The sequence below is a fragment of the Falco cherrug genome, chromosome 1 (assembly GCF_023634085.1).
Source record: "Falco cherrug isolate bFalChe1 chromosome 1, bFalChe1.pri, whole genome shotgun sequence".
Lineage (NCBI taxonomy): Eukaryota > Metazoa > Chordata > Aves > Falconiformes > Falconidae > Falco > Falco cherrug.
This window is the reverse complement of record NC_073697.1, coordinates 44,851,167-44,873,390: the sequence shown is the minus strand read 5'-3', so window position 1 is coordinate 44,873,390 and position 22,224 is coordinate 44,851,167. Positions and strand designations below refer to the sequence as shown.

At 43.7% G+C, this 22,224-nt stretch overlaps 1 protein-coding gene and 1 non-coding gene across 4 annotated transcripts; both read left to right on the top strand.

The window, feature by feature from the left end:
- Positions 1-10: 10 nt before the first annotated feature.
- PTCD3 (pentatricopeptide repeat domain 3) lies at positions 11-21,620 on the top strand. 3 transcript variants are annotated; one of them, XR_008732336.1, is made up of 25 exons: positions 11-160; positions 1,385-1,434; positions 2,513-2,552; positions 3,585-3,630; positions 4,372-4,440; positions 5,735-5,839; positions 6,257-6,380; positions 7,456-7,574; positions 8,316-8,389; positions 8,704-8,791; positions 8,897-8,957; positions 9,241-9,323; positions 9,998-10,142; positions 11,198-11,248; positions 12,172-12,255; positions 13,189-13,217; positions 13,716-13,819; positions 14,902-14,980; positions 15,067-15,157; positions 16,358-16,443; positions 17,629-17,774; positions 18,650-18,691; positions 20,017-20,175; positions 20,577-20,774; positions 20,943-21,620. XR_008732336.1 is itself a non-coding variant. In XM_055710970.1 (24 exons), exons 1-24 carry the CDS (start codon positions 66-68, stop codon positions 21,010-21,012), a joined length of 2,040 nt encoding a protein of 679 aa, XP_055566945.1. In that variant the 5' UTR covers positions 11-65; the 3' UTR covers positions 21,013-21,620. The 3 variants fall into 3 exon arrangements, 1 of the variants encoding a protein (XP_055566945.1); XR_008732338.1 differs by lacking the exon at positions 11-160 and adding an exon at positions 353-444; XM_055710970.1 differs by lacking the exon at positions 20,577-20,774.
- LOC114017884 (small nucleolar RNA SNORD94) lies at positions 9,034-9,174 on the top strand. Its single transcript, XR_003563187.1, has one exon. It is a non-coding gene; the product is annotated as a small nucleolar RNA SNORD94 (small nucleolar RNA).
- Positions 21,621-22,224: the final 604 nt, after the last annotated feature.

Genomic DNA, 22,224 nt, shown 5'->3' with positions numbered 1-22,224 from the left:
GCCTCACCCCCTGCGGCGGCAGTGGTGCCGCCTTGCTTCCCAGAGGGCAGTGCGCCGGTACCGGCATGGCGGGGCGGCGGCTGGGGGGCGGCTGCTGGCAGCAAGTGGTCTTGCTGAGCCGGCGGTGCTGCTTGCAGGGCGGGAGGCGGCAGCGCTACCGGTAAGGCTCCGCCGTTCCCTCAGTGGCGGAAAAGAAGGGCCCGGCGGCGGCGCAGGGGAGGAATAAGCGGGCGCGGGGGCCTGGGGAGGTGAGGCGGGGAGGGCCGTGCAGGCGCGGTAGGGGACTGCGCATGCGTGCTGGGGCTCGGGCCGCTGGCGGGCGCCTGAGGCGAGCCGGGCTGGGCCGGGCCCGAGGCGGGGGAGCGCGGTTTCCCTACTTTTGCTGAGTTCTGCAGTTCGGAGCCGTCCTGGGAGTGAGTTTGAGCTGTTAAGTGATTCCTAGAGGTAAATCTCCCAAAAAGCAGGTGAAGGGAGGGAGGTTGCTTTCAGGGTATGCCTCAAGTGAAAAGGACCCGCTCCATTGGGTGCTTTGTATAGGCAAAATATAGCTCACGTCTGGGATGGTGAAATCGTACCTAATAGGTTTATGTAACATATATGGACGGCTGGAATTATGCATTATGACTGTAAAGCACAAATGTTTGAGTGCATGTTAACAAATGCCAGAGTTACAGTAAGGCTTTAGTGTTAGATTGCTTCATGAGCAAAAAAACCTAAAAGTATTTTAATACAAACTTTTAATTTGCATTAAAAGCAATAAAGTGTGAACAATTCTAAGAAAGATTTGGAGTAGTGTCATGTGACTGCACTGAGCCCAAAGCAGCTACTTTGTGATATTCAGCAGAAGCAGGTTTATGTGGATGTGCCTTCTGCAGCTGTGGTTATATGAATGTGCTGCCTGCAGCTCTGTAGGACTGGGCATCTGGAAATAAACAGGTCTGATTCCTCTGCATCCCAATTCAGGGTCTTCTGCCTGTGTACACAGTACTCAGGTCTAGAATATTTTTCAAAATGGTACTGCTTTCAGCTGGATCTTGCCTCTAAAACACAAAATGTCTTTTCTAGACACTTTTTTTTTTGTTGTTTATGTCCAGGATTTTCTTTCTAAGGTGCAGTAATCATGCAAACTACTTTAAATCCATGATGTCCCCAAAAAATAATTACAAATTTTATGTAACATGATTTTCTGTGTATAACTTATTGTGTCTTGAAATTAGGGCTTTAAGAGAAGCATCAGATGTGAGTTTAATCATAACAATTTGGAGTTAGTGCTACATTTCCCCTCTAATGTGTTAATTAATTCTGATCTGTAATACACAATTTCATTAAGCTAATTTTGCCACGTTATTGTGACTACCATTGCAAAACTCTGATTGGTTTATAGGTGCTCTTCCAGTAGTACAGTTCTTGGGAAGACTGTGGACAATTCAGAAGGTATGATACCTTGATTACTAGTTTCTTGTTATGTTTTTTTTAATCTCTAAACAACATAGTGTGTCAGGAGATAAAGACATAAATACCCTCTCCCCCCTTCTTAGATTTTCTTTTCCCCCGTCTTCGTTGTGCAGAGATTTTCTGGCTTAACTTGATTACCCTCACCACCAACCAGCTCTGCTCTGAGACCACGAATGGAGTTTTCCAGTTCCATGAGCTGTCCAGTTGCTCTTTGAAATGTAATAAACTATAAAATAAGAATAAGGAGCTTTCCACCTTGAGCCTGACAGTTTCCCTCACGTTCTCTGTACTCCTTACCATGTTTCTATGAGGAGTTTTGGGAGAAAAGTTAGTTGGAATGCTTGGAGCTGTGCTGCATGTGGGAACAAGTTTCTGCCAGTCAGTAACAGCTCATGGAAGCATCAGCACAGAGGCAGTGGGAGAAGTGCATCTGCAGACCCTGGCTCTGGGGGTTGTAATCAGGAGATCCCACATGCTCCTCTCTGTGTCAATTTGTTAAGATGCTTTACTAACAACCTCTAGCTTCTGATTTTGGTATTGTCGTTTTTCTTTTTTCCTCTTTTGGAGAACGGGGGAAATTGATCCTTGGGGTGGAAGGAACTGAGCAGTTGGTGTCAGGCTGTCAGAGCAGAGACCTGAGAGGGCGCTTTGCTGCAGCATTCAGGCAGGCTGAACTAGAGAAGCCAGATGGGAAGAGATGGCAGACTTTAAACTGGGAGACTACAAGTAGGGAAGCAAGGGTCTGGGAAGGGTTTTGACTCAAATGAGAAGATTTAGGATAAAGATGATTGAAGAAGTTTGAATAGCTAAAAGGGTACAATCTCTTTAACATTTGTTTACCATAGGGCCCTGATCCAGTCTTCACATAAGATACTTAAGCTCCCCACCAGCTTTTTCTGTTGTCATTGCAATAAATTGTGGCCTGCGTTAGACTGTAATTTTAAAATCCTTGCTTTAGTACTTTCAACTGGATCAGCTTAAATCATCAGTTTTCACAAGGTCGCGATTTTCTTTAGGCATCTGTTTCCAATAAGAATTTCAATACTGTTTCTCATAGTTACTCGAGAAGAAATTGTGCTCCCCCGAAAGAAAACCTGGTGAGTATTTACTCCTGGAATATTTCTTGACTTGGAAGAAAATCATTGTTAGACAGCTAAATGTAGTCCTGTCTACCAAAGCTGAAAAATAGAATTCGGGCTGCTGTATTCCTAGATTTAATGTATCACTAGTGGCTTTCCTGCTGACTGGGAGCTCTGGGAATATTCTTGACTCTTACTCTCTGTGCAAAACACGTGTACTCTGTTCCCGACCTTTCTTTCAAAAACAGTTATAAGGACTGCATTTTTAGACATAGTTCTGTTCCTTTGTAAAAGATCACATTTGGTAGAAATCTGTAAAATCAAGTTAATTTGGCTGTCTGCATGTGGGTGTGATTCTTTCAGCAAAATAAACTTGACCATTGATAGCTGGCTGAATAAATCCTATTTAGAAATTGCACAGCTGAACGAAAGCTATTTTGTTGAGAACACTTAAGATGAAGTTGTATGAGTGTACAGCAAAAACTTAAGTTTATAGCCAGTTGATGTCTGCATGTAAACCTAAAATAAGGCCACCTTCACCGAAACACTTGCACTGGCCTTTTCTTGTTTGCTTCAAGCACAGCCAGAGTCTTAAGGAGCCACAGGCACAGGAGCCCTGAGAAATCTGGTTTTGTTCTGGGGCTTTATTTCTCCCAAGACTTGTCTTGGAAGGGGACTCATGTATCTGTCCCTCAGCAATGGGGGGCCCCCGAGAGAAGCATTCCAAGGAATTCTTTCTGTGTCCCTTCCCTACGTTCTTTCTTTGATAATGTATAATAAGGGCTGGAGTGGTAGCAGGAAACACGCATGCTTTTCTGGTTTTCCTCAAAGTCTTTTTCCTGTGGTTATTGCAAAACTGAGACCATTTTTGCTGTTGAGTTTTCCCTGCCTTTGCAAAAAGTGCTGTTTTCTAAGTTGAGCAAAAATGTTGTTTCCTAGAATTGAAAAGGCTTATAGGCCAGGATAATCCTGTGCTTGTTCTGCATACGATGTTATCCATAATATTCAAAGTCTGCAACCAAATATTAATCAAAAGTGCTTTATGTTTAGGGACAAGCTAGCTGTTCTTCAAACGTTGGCTTCTACCGTGAACAGGGTAAGTAGTTCTGTTGTTAGGGAAATAAGTCACGTTTTCCCTCTCACACAATAGCCTCACACCCTAGAAGCTTATAGTCCTACTTTTGCCATTCTACATCTGTTTTTTTATGGGGTTTCACTTTTGCTCAACACATTTTGCTGTGGTTTTGAAGCCTCCATTCTACTGCTAAGACAGAGCTGCAGCTACCAGTGAAAGCTGTAATACTTTGATAAGGCTTTTGCAAATATCAGGAGCCAGTTCCTTTACCAGTTTGGCTTCCCAATCCAGACTGCCTCTTCCCGATCACAGTCCAGAAAGTAAGCCTTGCAGAGAGCAATGAGTGTGTCTGCTCTTGCTAGGCAACAATTGTAAATGCTGTGATGCCATTGTTTAGTCCTGTCTGTCTTGAATTCTGGAAACTGAGTCTTACCCTGCAAGTCCCCTCAGTTCCGCCGAGAGTTACTGTTGTGGTCCTACTTGCTTTGCAGGGTGTTTACTGCTTGTCATGTTATAGTAAAGACCCTTTTGTTGTCACTGTGTTAGCCTGCGTGTGTGCGTATAGTGGAAATGCTTTTTAAGCTATTTTCAAACAGGCTAAACCCTTTTGAACAAGAGGAGCTTTTGTAAAATGGGCATCAAGTGGTCGTTAGGATGGAAGTATTCATTGTGCCTTAAAGTCTGTGAGGCAGTATGGTATGCCTGCAGCATGCCAGTGTACATAACTATAAACATTTCAATCCTGGGTTCTACTTTCTACAGGATCCTACTGCTGCTCATTATGTGTTCCAGGATGACCCTTTCCTTATGCCAAGAAATGCAGCCAATTCTGTAAGTATTGCCTTTCAAGTTCTTAATAACTTCCCCCCCCTCCTCCATCTAGGCTGTAAAAACTGTCTAATCGGAGCCTAGTTTCAATTATAAAAGAAAATGAAGTATCAGATTTTTTTCAGAATTTTCTCCTCTGTATTTCTGAATGCATAATGACTAGGATTTCTCTGGACAAATACACCCTGCACACGCAAAGTTATCTCTTCTTCCTGCCCCCATAGGGACCTTCCAGCTGTCACAGCTCTGTTAACATTCCTGCTAGTCGGTGGGTTACCTGCTGAGTTGTTCTGTCTCTCCATGTTCTTAGTCCGTTAAATAATTCCCAACAGTAATTCTTTAGGTGAGGCATTCAGCCTGTTAAAACAGTGTTTACATACTTTAGATGTAGACTGTGAATATGTGGTGTTCCAAGTGTTGAGATTTTTTGCTTACAGTTTAGTTAAATCTGAATTAAATGTGTGACTTATACACACAAGTATGTTGTGCATTTTGTTACTACCTAGACTTTGTGTTACTGGTTTACTGTCCTGGCCAAGCCCCAGGAATTTTAGTTTTACCACAGAGCAGCTATTTGGTAACTTAGGCTTATGGAAATAGTAGTATTGAGATGATAGTAGAAAGGAGTTTTCCCCTGATGTTATCTTTGCATATGATTAAAGAGCATGAAGCCAAGGCAGGAAAAAGCAGAACTGCCAATGAGAGCAAGGAGGAGCTGCTCTGTGCAATGTTAATCAGAGCGCAGTGAGAGAAGCCTGGGAGCTGAGATAGGTCGTCACAAGGCTACAAGAGAACTTCAGTTCCTGTGCATACCATGGGTGAAGCCATGTAGAAGACTGAAGGCAGCTGTTGAATGTGAAGAGTTTTAAAAGAAATGGCAGAGGAGGATCTGACTTTAGAACTCCAGGAAAAGAGGTGAACGGGAATGAGGTGATGCTCTTGGAAATGACAGAGAGAGAAGCGTCCAAGTATTGTAACTAAAAAGAGAGATACTTTTGAATTTGAGATAGTAGTGCAGCCTTTCAGGTGTCTGGTACAGAACTTTGTTGCTCGACTAAGTAACAAGGATGTAAATTATAGTCTCATTTAAAGAACAGACATTCTTATATTAGCATAAATACCAGAATGTTTATCTGGAGTGTTATCTCGTGCCTGTGTATTTAGCAAGAGTTGAAAAGAAAGGATGAGTTTAATTTGATCCCATAAGAATGCTCAGTGTTAATGGAAAATGTTTTTCCTCACTCTCAGTCTTCTAATTGTATGTTTCTTCATCTTGTTCTCTCTCATTCCTATGCAGCGTCTGTTTTTATTGTCGAAGGAGTCTGGGAGAAATGCTGCAAAATACATTATTAAGCAATTTCCTCAGTATTTTGACAAGACCTTTGCGGATCCCAACGTACTAGTAAGCTTTTTGTTTTTCATTTTCATTGTATTTGTGCTTTGTCAGGTAGTGAAATCAACTGTGAGACTGGTCCAAGACTAACATAAAAGGATAGTTTTGTTAACTCTTGCAGACAGTTATGAAAGCAATACTGTATTTCCATTATGTTTCTGAAGTGAACATTTTTCCTTTGGAAATCAATACCAGGTTTTTAAGATAAAAGTAAGAAAAGAAATGTTTAGATGTTGATTTAACTAGCATGAAAGTGAGAGATCAGGATGTGTGGTCCTTCAGTCACCAAAAGGACTGCTGCTGTTAGGCTGGGAGAGTCGGGAGATTATCAAAGCAGAGTACTGGGCGAAGAGTATTTGGTTAGTGGTTTAGTGATGGTTTAGAGAAGGTTTGAGCTTGTGTCTCACTTGTACTCTTTGCTTTTAGTGCTTGATGCCTGAGACTCTTACACCTCAGATTGAAGGAGTGAGTGAGGAAGCTCTAAAAGAGCGTATCCACCTCAGAATGGTGAAAGATTCTGTGAACATGTTCGATCAGCTCATACAAGCAGGTATGTGGGCACCTGCCAGATTCCGTGGTGGAGCTCTACTTAAATTGTGCCAGAAATACTTCAGTAGCTGGCACAGGCTGTGGATGCAGTTTCATGACTATGTTGCTGCCTTTCAGAGCTGACTCTGGTCTGGTAAAGTGGTTCTCCAGAATTACTGGGCTCTCCTTAGCCACTGCTTGTCTGACATGTCACTTTGGTGATAAGGAGAACAAATGATTTCTTGGCCAAGAAGCAGATGATACAGTGTTGAGTCTTTTCTCTTCCAAAGTGGAAGAATTGTGATGCAGTAGAGCAGGGCCTGTTACAGGTGGATGCCATGTGACTGGGTGATACCATTCTGCCTGCAAAGGCCCTTGTGCAGTAGCATCCTGGTTGGTATATGCTACATCTGTGCTGAGCACTGTGCTGCTCTGTTGGACCGGTATAGCATACCAGCCGAGTGCCCCTCCTGTGGACCTGCCCTCAATAAGTGAGTTTTTCTCAGTTCTTCCTTAATTTGGACCTTATCTCTGTTATGTGTGAATGAGGAGGAGACAGAAGAAAACTAACTGATATGAGGCTCTGAAGGAGGAGGAGTTACTGGGAAGGTGAGACCTTCTTATACCCGCTGCAAGATGGAAAGGAGACGGTTCCATCAAATAGCTCTTTTCTTTTGTTGGTTTTAAATCTGTTTCATAGAAAGCGAAACACACAAGTGGTCTTCATAGGAGGTGTATCCTAGGAGTGGTTATGAAAAGCACTAGAAATTTTGAACATTGCGTCGGGCTTGTGCTGCTTCACAGTTCTGACTGCCAGCTGCCACTTCCCCCTCTCACTTGGTCAGGAAAACTTTACCCTTTCAGCGGTTTCGATAGAAAAACAGAATCTGTAGTGCAATGTTAAAATTGTCTCCTGCTGTGAATGGGTTCATGGAAGTATTAGTGTTACACTCGGGTTTTACAGTCTTACTAGAGAACGCCTTTATGTTGAAAGAACAAAGTGGTGTAACTGGGTGTTTGAAAGTTTTCTGATACAGCTGTGGAATGATGTGTTCTTTATTCTCTTTGTGACTGTTGTACATCCTCATTTTCTATAGGCACCCCTGTATCTCTGGAGACCACAAACAGCCTTTTAGATTTGTTATGCTTCTATGGAGATGGAGAATCTACTCGAGGAAAAGAGGAGGAAGGCAAAGAGGATTTGGAAGAACCAGGGGTATGACAAAACTGTTGATCTCTATTTATTTATAGTGGGAGTGTGTCAAGATGATGTCAAGATTTTGGTACTGTGACTGCCTGCCTGAGAGATGGTGTGAAGCAGATCAGATGCAGTCAACACTCCCAAGAGATACAGCAGTCCTGTGTCTGACCTAGGCGCAAAAGTAGTTTCCATAAATCTGAACTTAGTGGCTGGAATCCCATCTTGGCTTAGTTCTGCTGAACTGTGTGTAAAGAACTGTTTCTTGCTGACAGCCTTGTTTTTAGGTGCCTGCAAAGGCAACCTCTGGTACCTCTAGTATAGATTAGGTAGTTAATTTTCTTCCACCTGAAGCACATTAACTAGATTTCAGTGAACTTGAGGGTTCCTTCTGTGAACTCATGGTATCAGGTCCCAGGGTACACTAGCAGATAGGTTGCATAGGATCTGTCCCTGGGAAGACTGTTGAGAGGGAAAAAGTTTTACAGAGTATTTGTTACAGTCTCACAGTTCCCACCAATTCCACAAATACATATAATTTGCCTTGTTAGTATGTTTAATAACATAACCAGTATCCTTAGTCTAGTTACTGCTTCCTGAACATTCTAATAGAAGTTATTTTAATATAACCCATTAAAAACACTTTTGGTAGTATATAAATTGCTGCTGAACATCTGTATTGTTACCAAATTGTGTCATTTGATGTTTAATAGTAACATCAAACTCTGAGAAACTTTATTTCTACGAAAATCTTTCTAGGTGAGCACTTCAGAGCAGAAGGCTCCAAAGAGACAATTCCAAAGAAGTTCACAGTCATCTGGCTCTAGGTGGAGGTATACAAAATGTTGCTAATAATTCCGTATTCAGTGGGTTGTGCACATGCATTGCTATAAAACAGACTTCAAGACTTTTTAGCGGCCTGTACTCGCAGGTGTTACTTGTTAAATACATCTCTGTGTACTACTCTTTAAAAGTGTCGATGGAACTCTAGTAAGTGATCGTAGAATAGCTCATAGTATCACAAGTAATATGTTTGAGTGTCAGCCCTTAGGAGTACTGCCAATTATTTTGTTCTGCACGTTGCATTCTTTTCCTGAAGGTGTCTTTTATTGAGTTCTTTAAAATTCATCTTGTTCATTGATTCTAGGGAAAACAACAATGCTGAAAGGATATTTAAAATAATGCCAGAGAGGAATGCACACTCCTATTGCACGATGATCCGTGGGATGGTGAAGGTAAAGTTATCCTTCAGTGTTGGAACGACTTTTTTCAGCTTGTGAAATCTCACAAAATAGTTGTAGAGATTGTTTTATTTTTGTTGGATTTTTGGTTTTTTGCAGCATGGGGCTTCTGCTAAAGCTTATGACATGTACATAGACTTGCTGAATGAAAGACACAAAGGTAAGTGTCTCCTGGTTTTCCTTTGCAGTCTTCCAAATAACAGAAGCCCGTTGTTAGGTACATAAATACCTGTTCCATGGCAATGATGATTGGCGCAGGGGTACGGACCTCAGCTAGATCATGGGAGCTGAGTGCAAACCGGTTATTCAGTGCAGCTGGCATGTGGCCGGCTCACTGGAAACAGGTTTGCATGAGACTTCGCCAAAAACTGAGCCATGTTACAGTAAACTGTTTTCTGTAGAATGTAATTATTAGTTAAAACAAATTATCTTTTATTTTCTAGCTGATGTGCACACCTTCAATGCACTGATTACAGCAGTCCCATATCTAAAGGAGAGGTTCATAGAAAGATGGGAATTAGCCAAGGTAAGAAGGTAGAGCAAAAGAGATGGGGAAGGGGTAAGAGTGTAGGAGCTGAGTCTGCTTTCTCAGTAGAATTTTGCAGCTGTTAAAAAAACTAAAAACAAGTGCTTTGTACGAAGATACTAATATCTGCTGCAAAGGAAGTACAGTAGTTTAAACATAACAAACTGAACTGTTGAGGAGTGGAAAAGGTACAAAATCCAACCTTGCCTTTGTGGAATGATTTGCCTTGTGAGAACATAACCTGATCCAAAAACTGGTGGGACGGGAAGCAATCGGGAAGTGCTGGGAGATAAAACCAAACAATTTTAGATAAAAACTCCTTTGAATTGTAATTCACGGTGGTGTGATGGAAATGGAATTTTGAGGGGTGACATTACAGGCTCCAATTTTAATGATGTAACATCAGTAACGAAAAAAGTATGTAAATTTAAAAATTTCCTTGATGTTCTAGACACAATTCTCCAAGATATAATCTGATGTAGTTTTGTAGTTGTGGGTTTTGTTCAGGTTAAAAATTAGGTGGTACTTCCTTAACAAATTATCAGTTGACGTAGAGTCATTCGCTTGAAGGGGGTGAGAAGGATTAGGTTGAGGAAATGCATGTATATCTACCTGAAACCTGAACTGTGTTCCATAGCATGTGAAGCACTAAGGATTTGGGGATTTTGTTTAAGGTCTTCCTGAATCACATGGCTCAGCAGGAAGTACAACCAAATCTGCTAACTTTTAATGCTTTACTGAAGACTCTGAGAAGATGTGGTGGTGTAGGCAGAAGTATGTCTTTATTGGTAATAAAGGAAATGGAAGCACTTGATATAGGTAAGAGAACCAGAATGGTTATTATATTCCAGTGCCACCTCCAGAATAGTTAACTTAAGAGTTCAGCAGCAAACAGCACAGTGATTCCTAGCTGCAGGGAGGAAGTCCAGGAGTTGTGGAAAAAAGCATTTCTCACTGTGTTCTCAACTTTATTGTTCACTTCCTTTTGCAAGAGAACTGAGAAATAAAAATGTGTAAGTACTAAATTGTGGCTACTCAGCAAGCCAGTGCCAGTGGATTTCAAATTGAATCATTTTCAGTCTTTGATCAGTGTTGATTACTAATTACAATATAGTAGGTGCACTTAACCCCTTAGGTCAAATAATGAAGCATTTTGATGCTGTAGTCTTTTAGGTTAGGAGCATGTTTATCATTATGTTTTCACCTGTAGTTGCCTCTAGCTGCTCAAGGGCAGGTGAGTGTATGCAGTGGGGGAATGTGTCCTGGCCCATAGGCTCTTTCTTAACTGGGTCCTTATTGTAGTACTGCTGTAGAAGTAGTGAATAATATGAATATATCTTTGCAGCAGTCAACTGAGTCTGTTAGCTTCTCATAGATCAAGGAGATTCACTTCACAAGCCATCAAAGCCAGTTCAGGTCTATATATATCTATATCTCACAGAAAAAAGCTTTTGATTTGGTTATGTTTTTTGATGTCAAACACTGCAAAAACAGGGAATATCTGCATAACTGATGTCATGTCTTGTGGAGTGTTCTTTGCCCCAGTAACATGCTTGTTGATATGCTAAAGATACGTTAATGAGCAAAAGGGAAACTTAACTGTGAAGTATTTTTGCTTTTAATTTAGAGCAGGGAAGCTTGGCTGCTTGCCCCATAGCAATACAACGCTTCAGCTGGTGGTCCACCCTCAGGTATATCTCTCCCAGTTGTAATGTGTATATAGGAGGTCTAGTTCAGCATTAGCATGAACAGGGAAAGAAATCTGAGTAAATGTATGCATGTCACCTGACTGGAAGGGCCAGAGACTGAATTAGAACTCGGGCATAATGTTCAGTCAAGAATGCCAAAGTAACTTCAATGTTTTTGCTTTTCAGAGCCTAGCCTTGCAACGTATGATCATCTCCTCTTTACATTTTATAGAGGCGGTATGTGCAATACCAACTTGTTCATGAATGTGTCCTGTTTAACAGCTGCTTTAAATGATATCCAGACGTGATGGGTGAAGGCAGTTGATCATAGATTAAAAGGCAACTTCTTATGTGTGCAATCCCAGTGTTCCCTGTGCAGTCTGATTGTGCTTGGGTGGAGAAAAGACCACAGAGGATCATAACCTCTTACAAAGAGGGAAGAGTCCTTGTGTTTTGAGAAAGGGCGGAACTGGAAACAAAGGGAGTTTCCTTTCCATTTGTGGCCACAAGCTGATAAATCTGAAGAGCAAATGCTACTCGGTCTCTGTGGAGTCTGGATCTGACTACAACGTGTGTGATTTCGTAGACTGTACCACTCACATGAAAGAAAGTGCACAAGGATTCTGTTTTTCTGCAACAGTTCTGTGTGTTGGAGACATCATGAAATAATAGCTGTTAGAGGGCAGGAGCCTTTAGCCAAAAATCTGTGGGCATGGGAAGAGGATAGGCACAGTAGTCATAATTGCAGCCCTTCTGTTTAACAGATGTGAAGGAACTGCTCTGAGGTCTCTGGGTTTGGGTGGGGGTTTTTTCTTGGTTATTTTTCCCTTTTAAAAATGTTTATTTGTTTATGAAATGCTCTGCTTTTCCCAGTGCAGTCTTCTAACAGACAAACTTCCAGGCCCATTGGATTCCTTGCTAGAAGGTAGTTTAATCTTTCTGAATGTGCCCTGTTGCACTGTGGAAATCTGGCAACAGTAGGACAGATTTTAGAGCAAATAAAATAGTGGCTGGTTTGGAGCACCATGAGAATCATGACACTTGTTTGAAATCATGTTGCTTGTTTCCACTTCCACATTATATCTGTAGGCTGACACTCTTTGCTAGTGAAGTGCTTAGCACAGCTGAGATGTGGTGTGGCTTGTCTCTTTATCCCACAGTTGATCTTTCCCCGTCTGGCATCATGTCTGAGGTGCTGGATGACGTTGAGAAGAGGAGTTTCACTCCCCAGGACCCTGATGATGGTAAGGGACTCCAATATCTGACAATTTGCATTGATTAAGTTTGGGTGAAAAGGTACCTATGAATTACAGGTAGTTTTACCCAGCTACAAAAAATGAATGCAGCTTGCTTATATCAGTCCCTTTGACACTTTTATGGAGACAAAGAAGGACAAATTCCAGTGCCATTAAGCTGTGCTGTGCATTGGTGCGCTGGCTTTTGTGTGGAAATAGTGTATCCCATGTGAATGAGTGTTTGAGCCCCATAACAACAAAAACCAGGAAGCTATTTACAAGACTACTTTAAGGAGGAACATCTGCTAGTAGCTTCACTAAATGATACACATCTAGTGAACAGCAGGTTTTTGTTACAGTGTGGTGTGAGTGCCTATTCTAGTTCTTCCTAATGTTTTTCAGCTCTGTGCTGCTTTGAAATGTCAGTTGCAAAAGCAAGAGTTAAAGCCTTGCCAAATGGGAAGGAGACATTTTCAGAGAGTAGTTGTATGTTCTTGGGCAGCTCTGGGGTGTGCTACTGAGGCGGGTAACCTGCCTGAACACCTGTCTGTGGCCTGTGCTCTCTTCCAGTGGAGTAAATGGAGAAGGTGAGCGATGGGGCTGCCTTTTTTTGTAGCCTGCCTGTTACACAAATAATGCAGTCTTGCATCAAACGAGAACATAGCTTTTGTAAAATTGCCTAAAGTCAAACAGATCATCTGCTTAAATCTGTTTCCAAAAGCATGGCAGCCTAGCTGCCTCCAGAGCACTGGCTAGAAAAACTCATGCCACACCAGAGTCTCTACATACAAAGTGAAGATCCCTGCTACGCTGTCAAACTGAGCTACAGATTCAGCTTTCTAATTTATCATGTCGCGTCTGTTCTCTGGGAGGCCAGTTAATGAGCTGCTGTATGTCTCCTTGAAAGTTTGAAGCTAATAAAATTCATTTTCTCCCTTTCAGCCAACTTCTTTGCTACTGCTATGCAAGTGGTAAGTGCCTCTTTTCTGCAATCAGAATTCCTTTGAGCCCTCCAGCTGTTTAAGAATTGCCTGTGAGTTTTCCAACCTGTCATACAAGGTTTATCTCCCTTTTTCACGTGTTCATAATCTCCTGTAACTTTATAATTCTGCATTTGATACCTTCTAAATTGGTAATTTGCATGCCTGTGATACATGCATCTCTTGCTAGAGATGGCTGCATGAGTCCCTGTCTGCTGTGCCTTACCTCCTGCTTTTAGTGACGCTGCAGTGGTCGGACTGTCTCCGCACCAGAAGGTGTCACTTTTGGTTAGCAAGCTCTCACTCACTGCGAGAGGCGTGCGTTTGTCTTAACCAAACAAAATGCCTAGGCAGTCACTGCACTGATTTGTGTCCTGTTAAAAATGTTTTGTCAGCTCATTGCTCTTCATACCTTTGTGAAAGTGAGTCTGAGAAGGATGTATTAAGTGTTAGATTTTGTAGTTTTAAAATTTGACTGGTTTATTGCAGTGCTGTGATCTTAAGGATATTAAGCTTGCCTATCGCTTAAATAAGGCAATGGAGAAGGGAGACAACTGGAAATTCTTGGACATGGATCGGTTAAATGTGTACTGGTGAGTGAAGTGCAGCTTACATTAAGCATCTTGGTGTATTGTTCGTTTGAATACGAGCTGGGATTCAGACGTTGCACAGAAGGATGCTTGGTTAACGCCAGCTGCTTATTGTATGTGCAGTTTGGGAATTAGGTCCCTCTTAAGAACAGTGATAGCTTAGGATGTATGCCCAGACTGAAATGGAGTGTCTTGAAGTATCAATTTAGCTTAATGCCCATTCAACAACTGTACCAACCAGCTGTATTTTCTACAGTCCTGTTGTCCACTTAGGATGGCAGCTTAGGAGGTAACACCAAAACAGTGTACAGGTCAGCAGAGCACCTAGCTCTCTGCGTGGTGTTGTAGAGAGAGGTTGCAGTGCAGCTGGTGTATTTAGGCACAAAACTCCAATGGGTTCAACCATTTGACACTGCACTCAAGGCATCTGAAACATTTTTACAGATGTCATCAAGTGCTGCAGTCACTGAATGTCATCAAGTACTTGGAGGATACTGATTTGAAGAAAAGCCTGTTTAGGCGTTGGAAGTAGAGATGCTCCAGTGAATTAATGAAAAATAATTCTCATCACAATAAGATGCTGTTTCAGGGTTGGCATGACACACACACTTTTACCTTATTCAGCCTATAAATAAATCAAAGAAAGTGAATGGAAATTAATTTCTTGGTGTAGGGACATTTTTCTTAGTGCACTGGACCAAGGTCCCAGGCTTGTATTGCCAACTTGCAGAAGTAACAGAGTTAATTTAGTTCACTTCTTTAAGTGGCTCTTAACCAGAGGTTGCATTTGAGACAGATGCAGATACCTCAAACCTGGTGTCAGGCAGGGAGATTGCATATTTTCAGTATTTTAAAATGTAGTGGTCTAACTTCTGATTAATTCTGCCAATTACCTAGTGTCAGGATAAAAATGTCTCACAAAAGACGCTGCTGCTTTTTTAATTGTATGGAGTATTGCAGTCATACAGCGAAATTTCCCTCATCTGCATTACCAGTCTGACTAGAACACCATCATTTCCTGGTGCTTCTGTATGGTTTGGTTGATGTACTCATTACTGAATTAGAACACTTTTCCCTTCCTCTAGGTCAAAATTCTTCTCATTGTTGTGTATGATGGAACAAATCGAAATTGTGTTGAAATGGTACAAAGAAATGTCCCCTTCAGTAAGTGTGCATTAGGGTAAGCAAGCTTCAAGTGTGGAGAAATGGAACAGTTACAGTTTACTGAAATGATTCTCTTCCTTCATCAGCTCTTCTATCCAACTCCTAAAAATATATTGGACCTCCTTCAAGCACTCGATGCAGCCAACCACTTGGAAGCAATCCCTTCGGTCTGGGAAGGTTAGTGATAGCCACATGGCTACATAGGCAGTTTGCTTGATGAAAGTCAGGAGCAGTGCAAAGTGGGAGGTAGTTGGTAAACTTCCCAGTACTCAGATAGCCATGATAAGGTGCTTTGGCATGAGGGATGTTACTCTGTAGTGCAGCGGTGGGACTGTTGTGTTAGAGAAAGGCAGAACCGATAGCGCAGGCTGTCGGAGCAGTCGTGTCTGTGTCATAGTTAAATGTCAATGTCTTGGAAAACTGAATGCTTACCAGAGAGTACTACCTGAACCAACAGCTCAGACTTAAATCATTTAAATTATTTGCCTGTTCATTGCTCCTTAAGAAGAGGAGACAAGCATGTAGATACAGGCTTTAGCACACAGAAAACATGCTACTGTGGCCCGACACTGAGGGGACAGACAGGTTCTTTTAGGAGTCCTTGGTAGAATGATGACCACTAATTCCTAGTTACAATTAAAGCTTTATTTTCTTAACAGTATTTTATGATTAGCGTAGCTTAGGATTTATAATCAGAATAGCACAGGATTTCTGTAAGCAGAATCAGTGTGGTTCAGTTTTATAAGTAGCGTAGTGCAGAATTTTATAGCACCACTTAGCTTATGGTTTCTAATCACCTGGACCTTGTGTAGATTCGGTCAAATCTTAATATTTGGTTTGCTGTATCAACATAAAAACCACAAGCTAGCCTTAAAAAACATACAAAAGAACATGAGTCACCACTCAGTCCTCAGGGGAAGCAGATGATGGTGGAGGTGTCTCTGGGCACCAGGGAGTCATGGGTCTCATAGTCCACCAGCAGTTCAGGTCCAGGTTCCCACTGAGGACCTGTAACTGCTTAGTTTTATAGGCAGCGCTGTTACCTGCCCTTGTCTGTGACGGCGGCGTCACTGCCGCTGGGTTGGCCGGGTGCCTGGGACCTTGAAGGCCGTTAACAAAGGGAGTAGTCAGCCTGGCGCCCAGGAATCTTGAGGCCAGCAGGGAGAGGAAGAAAAAATCAGTTTGGTTCATGTACTTGGTGTGCAGGACCTTCAGGGCCTGATAATGAGGGGAAAGGGAACTCACACATGACCTGCTTGGTCACAAAAAATGGCTGTTTGCCCTACAAAATGGTGTTAGCTATGCTGACTAGATTACCAGGAGTTGCGAGGAGGGGATACGGGTCACACTGACGAACTACTGCCTTTCTCTAAACAGATATGAAACAGCTCGGGTTTAGCAGGAAACGTGACCTGTTGGAAGAGCTCCTGGCTTTGATGAGCAGGGAGCAGCACCCTGATGAGGTAGGGAAGCTGCCGTGGTTTAACCCCGGTAAACGGTGAAGCAGTGCACAGCCGCTCGCTCGCTCCTCCCCGGTGGGATGGTGGAGCAAATCAGAATGGTAAAAGTGTAGAAACTCATGGACTAAGCTAAGGACAGTTTAATGGGCAAAGCAAAAGCTGTGTGCACAAGCAAGCAAAATCCCATCAGCAGGAGGGAGGTGTTCAGCCACCTCCAGGAAAGCAGGGCTCCATCACATTGTAACGGTCACTTGGAAGGGCAAACACCATCACTCCGAACATCCCCTCCTTCCTTCTTCCTCAGGCTGTTATTGCTGAGCATGGTGCCATATGGTATGGAACACGGAATGTCGCTGTGGTCGGTGGAGGTCTGCTGTTCCAGCTGTGTCCCTTCCCAACTTGTGCACCCCCAGCCTGCTCGCGGGTGGGTTGGGGTGAGAGGCAGAAAAGGCCTTGACAATGTATAAGCACTGCTCAGCTAAACTAAAACATCCCTGTGTTATCAACACACTTTTCATAACAAATCCAAAACATAGCACCATACAAGCTACTATGAAGAAATTTAATTCTGTCCTAGCCAAAACCAATATAGAAGCTCAGTGAAAAGAGTAGAAATGTCTCCCCGTTTCTGTGTGCAGCGCACGGACTCTGTGTAAGTGCTGCATTATTGTCCCTGGTTAGTCCTAGAGGTCCAGTTCCAGTGCATATACATGATGAATTTCCAGATCTGTGTAAGCTTATTCAGGCCTGCTGAGCCCTTCAGATTGTCTTCAGTCTATAGAGAAACCTCAGACTAACACAGGAGAGGATCACTTCCTTACTGGGGTTCGGAAGAGTAATCCAGCCCAGCTGGCCACATCTCTGGGGAAGTACATGGCAGAATTCAGGAATTTTTGCCGAAGATGTTATTGCAGTACCCGGCTTCTCAGGCTGAGGAGGATTAAAGGCTTATGCGTGCTGCAGAGGTCTCTTAGCTGCAGCTGTCCCTGCAAAGCCATCTTGGTGCTTTCCTAGGGGGGAGACTGGCCCTGACAGAAGTGAGAGCTTTTTCTGCCAGGACTAACCGCTGTTAATTCACAAATCTAAATCACATACGGGGCAGACCGGTAGGATCTGTAGGAAGAACTGTGCTGAAAAGGATATGTTGATTCTAGAGGTTTGGGGATTAATAGCACAATCTTTTCACAGATTCAGCTGGTGTTTGCCAAGTGTGCTGAAGACATCAAAGCTGTCCATGAGCAAACTGGGAGGGAGGCCCCACTGGAATGGACAGGCAGTGCCCTGTGCCATGTTGCTCTGTTGTTTTCCAGGGCTGGGAGAACCCAGGATGCTTGGTACGTGTGTGGCCTTCATGAGCTGTTGGCTTGCTGACACTAACTCAAGGCTTAATCACAAAAATCAAAAGTTAACAACTGATTGCCTTGGAATGCTGGTGCGGCAAAGGGAGGGGATAAATCCTTCTGGGAATGTGAGGGATTTTTTTCTTAATTTTATTATTCATTCTTGGCACCAGGTTACAGTTGTGAAGCTTAAAAAACGATTTGAAGTTAACGTAGCAATTGGCTTAGAGCATTGTACAGCTGCTTATGGCAAAGCGGGGTTTAATTATCACTTCAGTAAGCACTGCTGATTTCCTACAGCTTCCTATTTTCTACTTTTCAGAACTCTTTGAAATTCAAACTTCTAAAGAGATTAATTAGCGTTTTTTAATTAAACATTTAATTAGAATTAACCCTAATTAAAACTCTAAAGAGAAATTTTTTTAGAACTCTCCAGTAGTAGAATTTGCTGTCCTCAACTTGAAATACTCAACTTGAAATACTGGTTAAAATATTTCCTCTCCAATTTAAAGGTTCTGAGCTCTTTTTTGTTAAATACAGATGTTCTTTTTGCAGTGATTCATTTGAAACAAAGAAGTGGCAAGTACCCTTCTAAAAATATGTAGTATTTTAAGGTAAACTTGCCACCAGCTACAATTTTTATTTTTTCTGCATGACTTAAGACACTTCTTGTTAAACAGCTGGTAGATATTGCATCTGCAAGATGTCATAGGATCCGTTTCAGATCTTTGGAGAAGATTGTTTCATGACATGGAGCTTGCCTGTGTTTCAACAGGGGCTTATCCAAGAGATTTAGTATCTGCCTGTTACTGTTTTACTGTTTGGTGTTTGGGTTTTTTTTAATTATTGCTTTGTTTTCTTTTGAACAGGAACATGATGGAGCATTTCCAGAAAATCAATAGGATTCCCACGTAAGTACTTTTAGGTTCTGACTTCAGGTACTGCATCTCCCCTTTGGCTGACATCTTGCATTTCTGTTACGGAATTGTAGAACAGCTTGGGTTGGAAGGGACCTTCAAAGGTCATCTAGCCCAACTCCCAATTATAACTGATAATAGTGGTCAGTATCTAAGTGTGACTTCCAAAGCGTGAGTGTGTGTGTCTGTCTGTGAGCACGAGTGTTTGTTTATCCAGTGATATGTTCCAAGACCTTTCTGTCTTGAAAAATATTGAAAATGCAAAGGAAGGGTTCAAGCAGTTGGTCCTTGAGATGTCGCTGAATGAAGCTCTGGGACATGGAGAACGTGGGCTACAACAGTTAGCTTTTTCTCAGGATTTTGGGGGCAAAATTCTGTTTGAATTAGCAAAGAACTTCTAAGGAATAGCAATATGTTTTACTTGGTTTTTTTTAAAATAGAATTAAATGCTTGGAGCTCGTCTAACTGAACACTGTGAGGGTGTGTGGTACCAAAGGCCGCTGTCAGGGGCACTCCATGCTTGCCTGTTTCTGCAGACTGCCACTAGCGTGTCCCAAGGAAGGCTTGACATTGCCAAGCTGCATCAGAGAGCCTGTCCTAATTTCAGGAATAGAGAAAGGAGAATTCTTCTGAAGTTGTGGTGTACTTGACAGTTTGTGGCTGCCACAGGTCGTGAATGTAAAGAGAAAGGAAGTCTTTCCCCTGCTATTACTAAATGGATCAGAGACTTCTGTGGCTGAACTGACCCCTGCCTTCCCTTCTCTGCCAAGCAACCTGTGGCACCAGCTGCGAACACTTTTTTCCTTGCCTGCAGACAAGAGAGGTGTCTGCAGCAGCTGTCACAGGTGACAAAGGAGCAGAGCCAGCACTTCAACTTAAAATGGAGCTGGCAGGGCTGAGCCAGCAGCTCCCAGTGCCCACAGACGTCGGCGGGGCAGCCTCTGGCGGGTAGATGCCTGCCTTTGATTTAGAACGCTATTAACTGTTCGTTTGCCTCTGCCAGCCACGTGAAAGAGGGTTAGGGCCTGGTGTGGGGGCTGTAAAGAGGGCAAGGTTATTTAGGCTGCTGCTAAGGTGGCGCCCTTACCCTAAGCAGTGAGCTGCCGCCCTCTGGTTTTGTGCAAGGAGCATCATTGCTTCCTGCTAGCATAGGAGTTCCCAAGTGCACCACATCAGTGCAGGATGAAAGGTGTGGGGAAATGCTGACAGGAGCAGAACTGGGCTGGTTGAGTGATCTGAAAATCTGTTGCCTCCTCGCGCTCTCTATAGCACCTGCTGTAAGTTAATGCCCACCTCACTCTTTGCCTTTGCTTTTGCAGTGACCGGGTGATGGATGAGTTCTTGAACTGTGCTAAAAAAACCAGCTGCCCAGATGAGGCAGTTAAGTTGGTGAAGCTGGCGGCATCCCTCGGTCTTCCTTCAACTGAGAGGCTTAAAAGCAGAACGGAGAAGGAATTTGAACTCTCTGAAAAGCAGAAGTAAGTTGGGAGTACTTCGTGTTGCTGCTGAAGGGGTATAGTAGACAGGGTGTCGCGGGGGTAATTCCTGCAGAAAGGCTTCTCCTCCAGGGTGGCAGGGAACTGGTTTCAGAACGGTGTGCCTTTGTGTTGATGCGGGTCGATTCTCGCCCCTAAAATGGCCCCTCAGGTTTTGATTCCATGCTGCATCCATCCCACCTAGGAGGGAAGGTGATTTCCCGTGATGAGGTTAGCCTTACCCACTGCTCGGATCTGCTGTTGCCTTTCTTTTCCTAGCTGGGCCTGGCCACCTCAGGGACACCGGCCGCAGGCTAGCGAAAGCAGGGAAGTGGTACAGGGTGGCCCTGCATGTGGTTTGCAGGTTCTGAGGCTTACGGCAAATCTCCCTTGTGTCTTGCCAGCCGCTGTTGCTTGCTGCTGAGCTGCTGCAGCCAAGGGCAGATGCTGGGCTTAGCCTTGAGGGACCACGGTTTGGAGGCAGTGGTGTGTCTGGAGGCAGTGGGGTGGTCCGAGTGAATGAGTAACTAGAAGTCCAGCTCCCTTGGCAGCTGGCCCACAACTTCCTGGGGGACTGAACTCATCTGCTTTTCCAGAAGGAGGTGGGTCTGCTTCCACCAAATGCTGGGTGGGCCTGTCCTTTGAGGATAATAGGCATCAGACAGCCCATAATGTTCTCTTTGGAGGGGGTCTACCCTGTGTTTTGGATCTTTCTGTTCAAGTAAAAGTCACAACAGGTGACTGATTACTGGACTGTTTTATATACGCAGGAAGGCATTGGAGAGTATCAAGTCAGACAGCGACAGCAGCGATAGTGACAGCGACAGTGACCACGACTAGCTGTCCCTGTTGCCGCCGCCTTGGGAAACCTGGGAGCAGCCGCTGCCTTGCCGAAGCTGCTGTGAGAAGTGGAATTACCAGCGGGCTGGCTTCTGGGCGGTGCTGCGGGACAGCTAAGTGTGCCCGAGCGTTCTGATGGACATGGTCCTCGGAGCAAGCTACAAGCTGTCCTGTTCCATTGTCTCGGTAACTTCCAATGTGGCGTGGGCTACGCCAGCACCTGCAGGGCCTGACTCCTGCCGGGCAGCAGCGCCTGCTCCAGCAGCTTGGCCTGAGGCTCTGGAGGGCTGCAGTGAGAGCAGAGCTGCTCCCTGGAGGCTGCTCGGCCGGTACAAGACTTGGACAGCTTGAGCAAGACTTCTCTTGGACCTCCTGTGACTTAAGCCTGTGCCGGATGTAATTCCTTTCCAGCTAATTTTAGTGAACTACTTACATGCCAAGACGACTCTGAAGTAAACACTGCGAGTAATGCCATACTCATTACCTGTGCTGTTACTTCTCGTCCTTTCTGGTGTTTTGGGACGGGCTTTTTGACTGTGGATGTTAAAAAGCTACAGTTTGTCCAGCTGGTGGAGACTGCATCTAATAAATGGCTGACATTAAAGTGAGCTGTATTCTAGTAATCGCTAAGCAGGAACTGTTGATTACAAAGTGGTGCAGCTGCTCCGTGAGGCCAGAACCACAGCACTAAAATGAGGTGACGCCGCTGTCCTGCTCTGCCTTGCAGGTAACTGGCCTTCACGGCATTGTGCTGCTGTTCTCACCCTGTCTAGGAAGCTTGAAGGGGTTTTTTTTGAGGTATTTCTCTTGAACAAGCAAAAGTGGCCTTGTTCCTGAGAGAGTTAAACAAGGTGCTAGCAAAAAATCATTAACGGTTGATTCCCTTTGTGAAAAATAAAACGGTGGTATGAGTGGTGCTGCAGGGCAAGTAAGACCACTTCAGTAGCATGTTCCCTCAAGACAAGTCAGTAGCGAGTTCAGGAAACGACAGCTGCTGGAGATAGAGCAAACTACAGCTGAAAGGCTAGAAGTCAACTGTTCCTCGCATTACAGGAGTGGGCAGAGAAGCTGTTCGGAGGCAAGGTTTGCTCCAGAAAGCAAACGTGCTTCTCCCAGGACAGCCTGGTGCAGGGGGAGATCAAAGGGCTTCTGGGGGCAGTGACAGCGCTCCTTGCTGTATCGTCCTGACAGTTTCAAACTGGATCAGCAAGG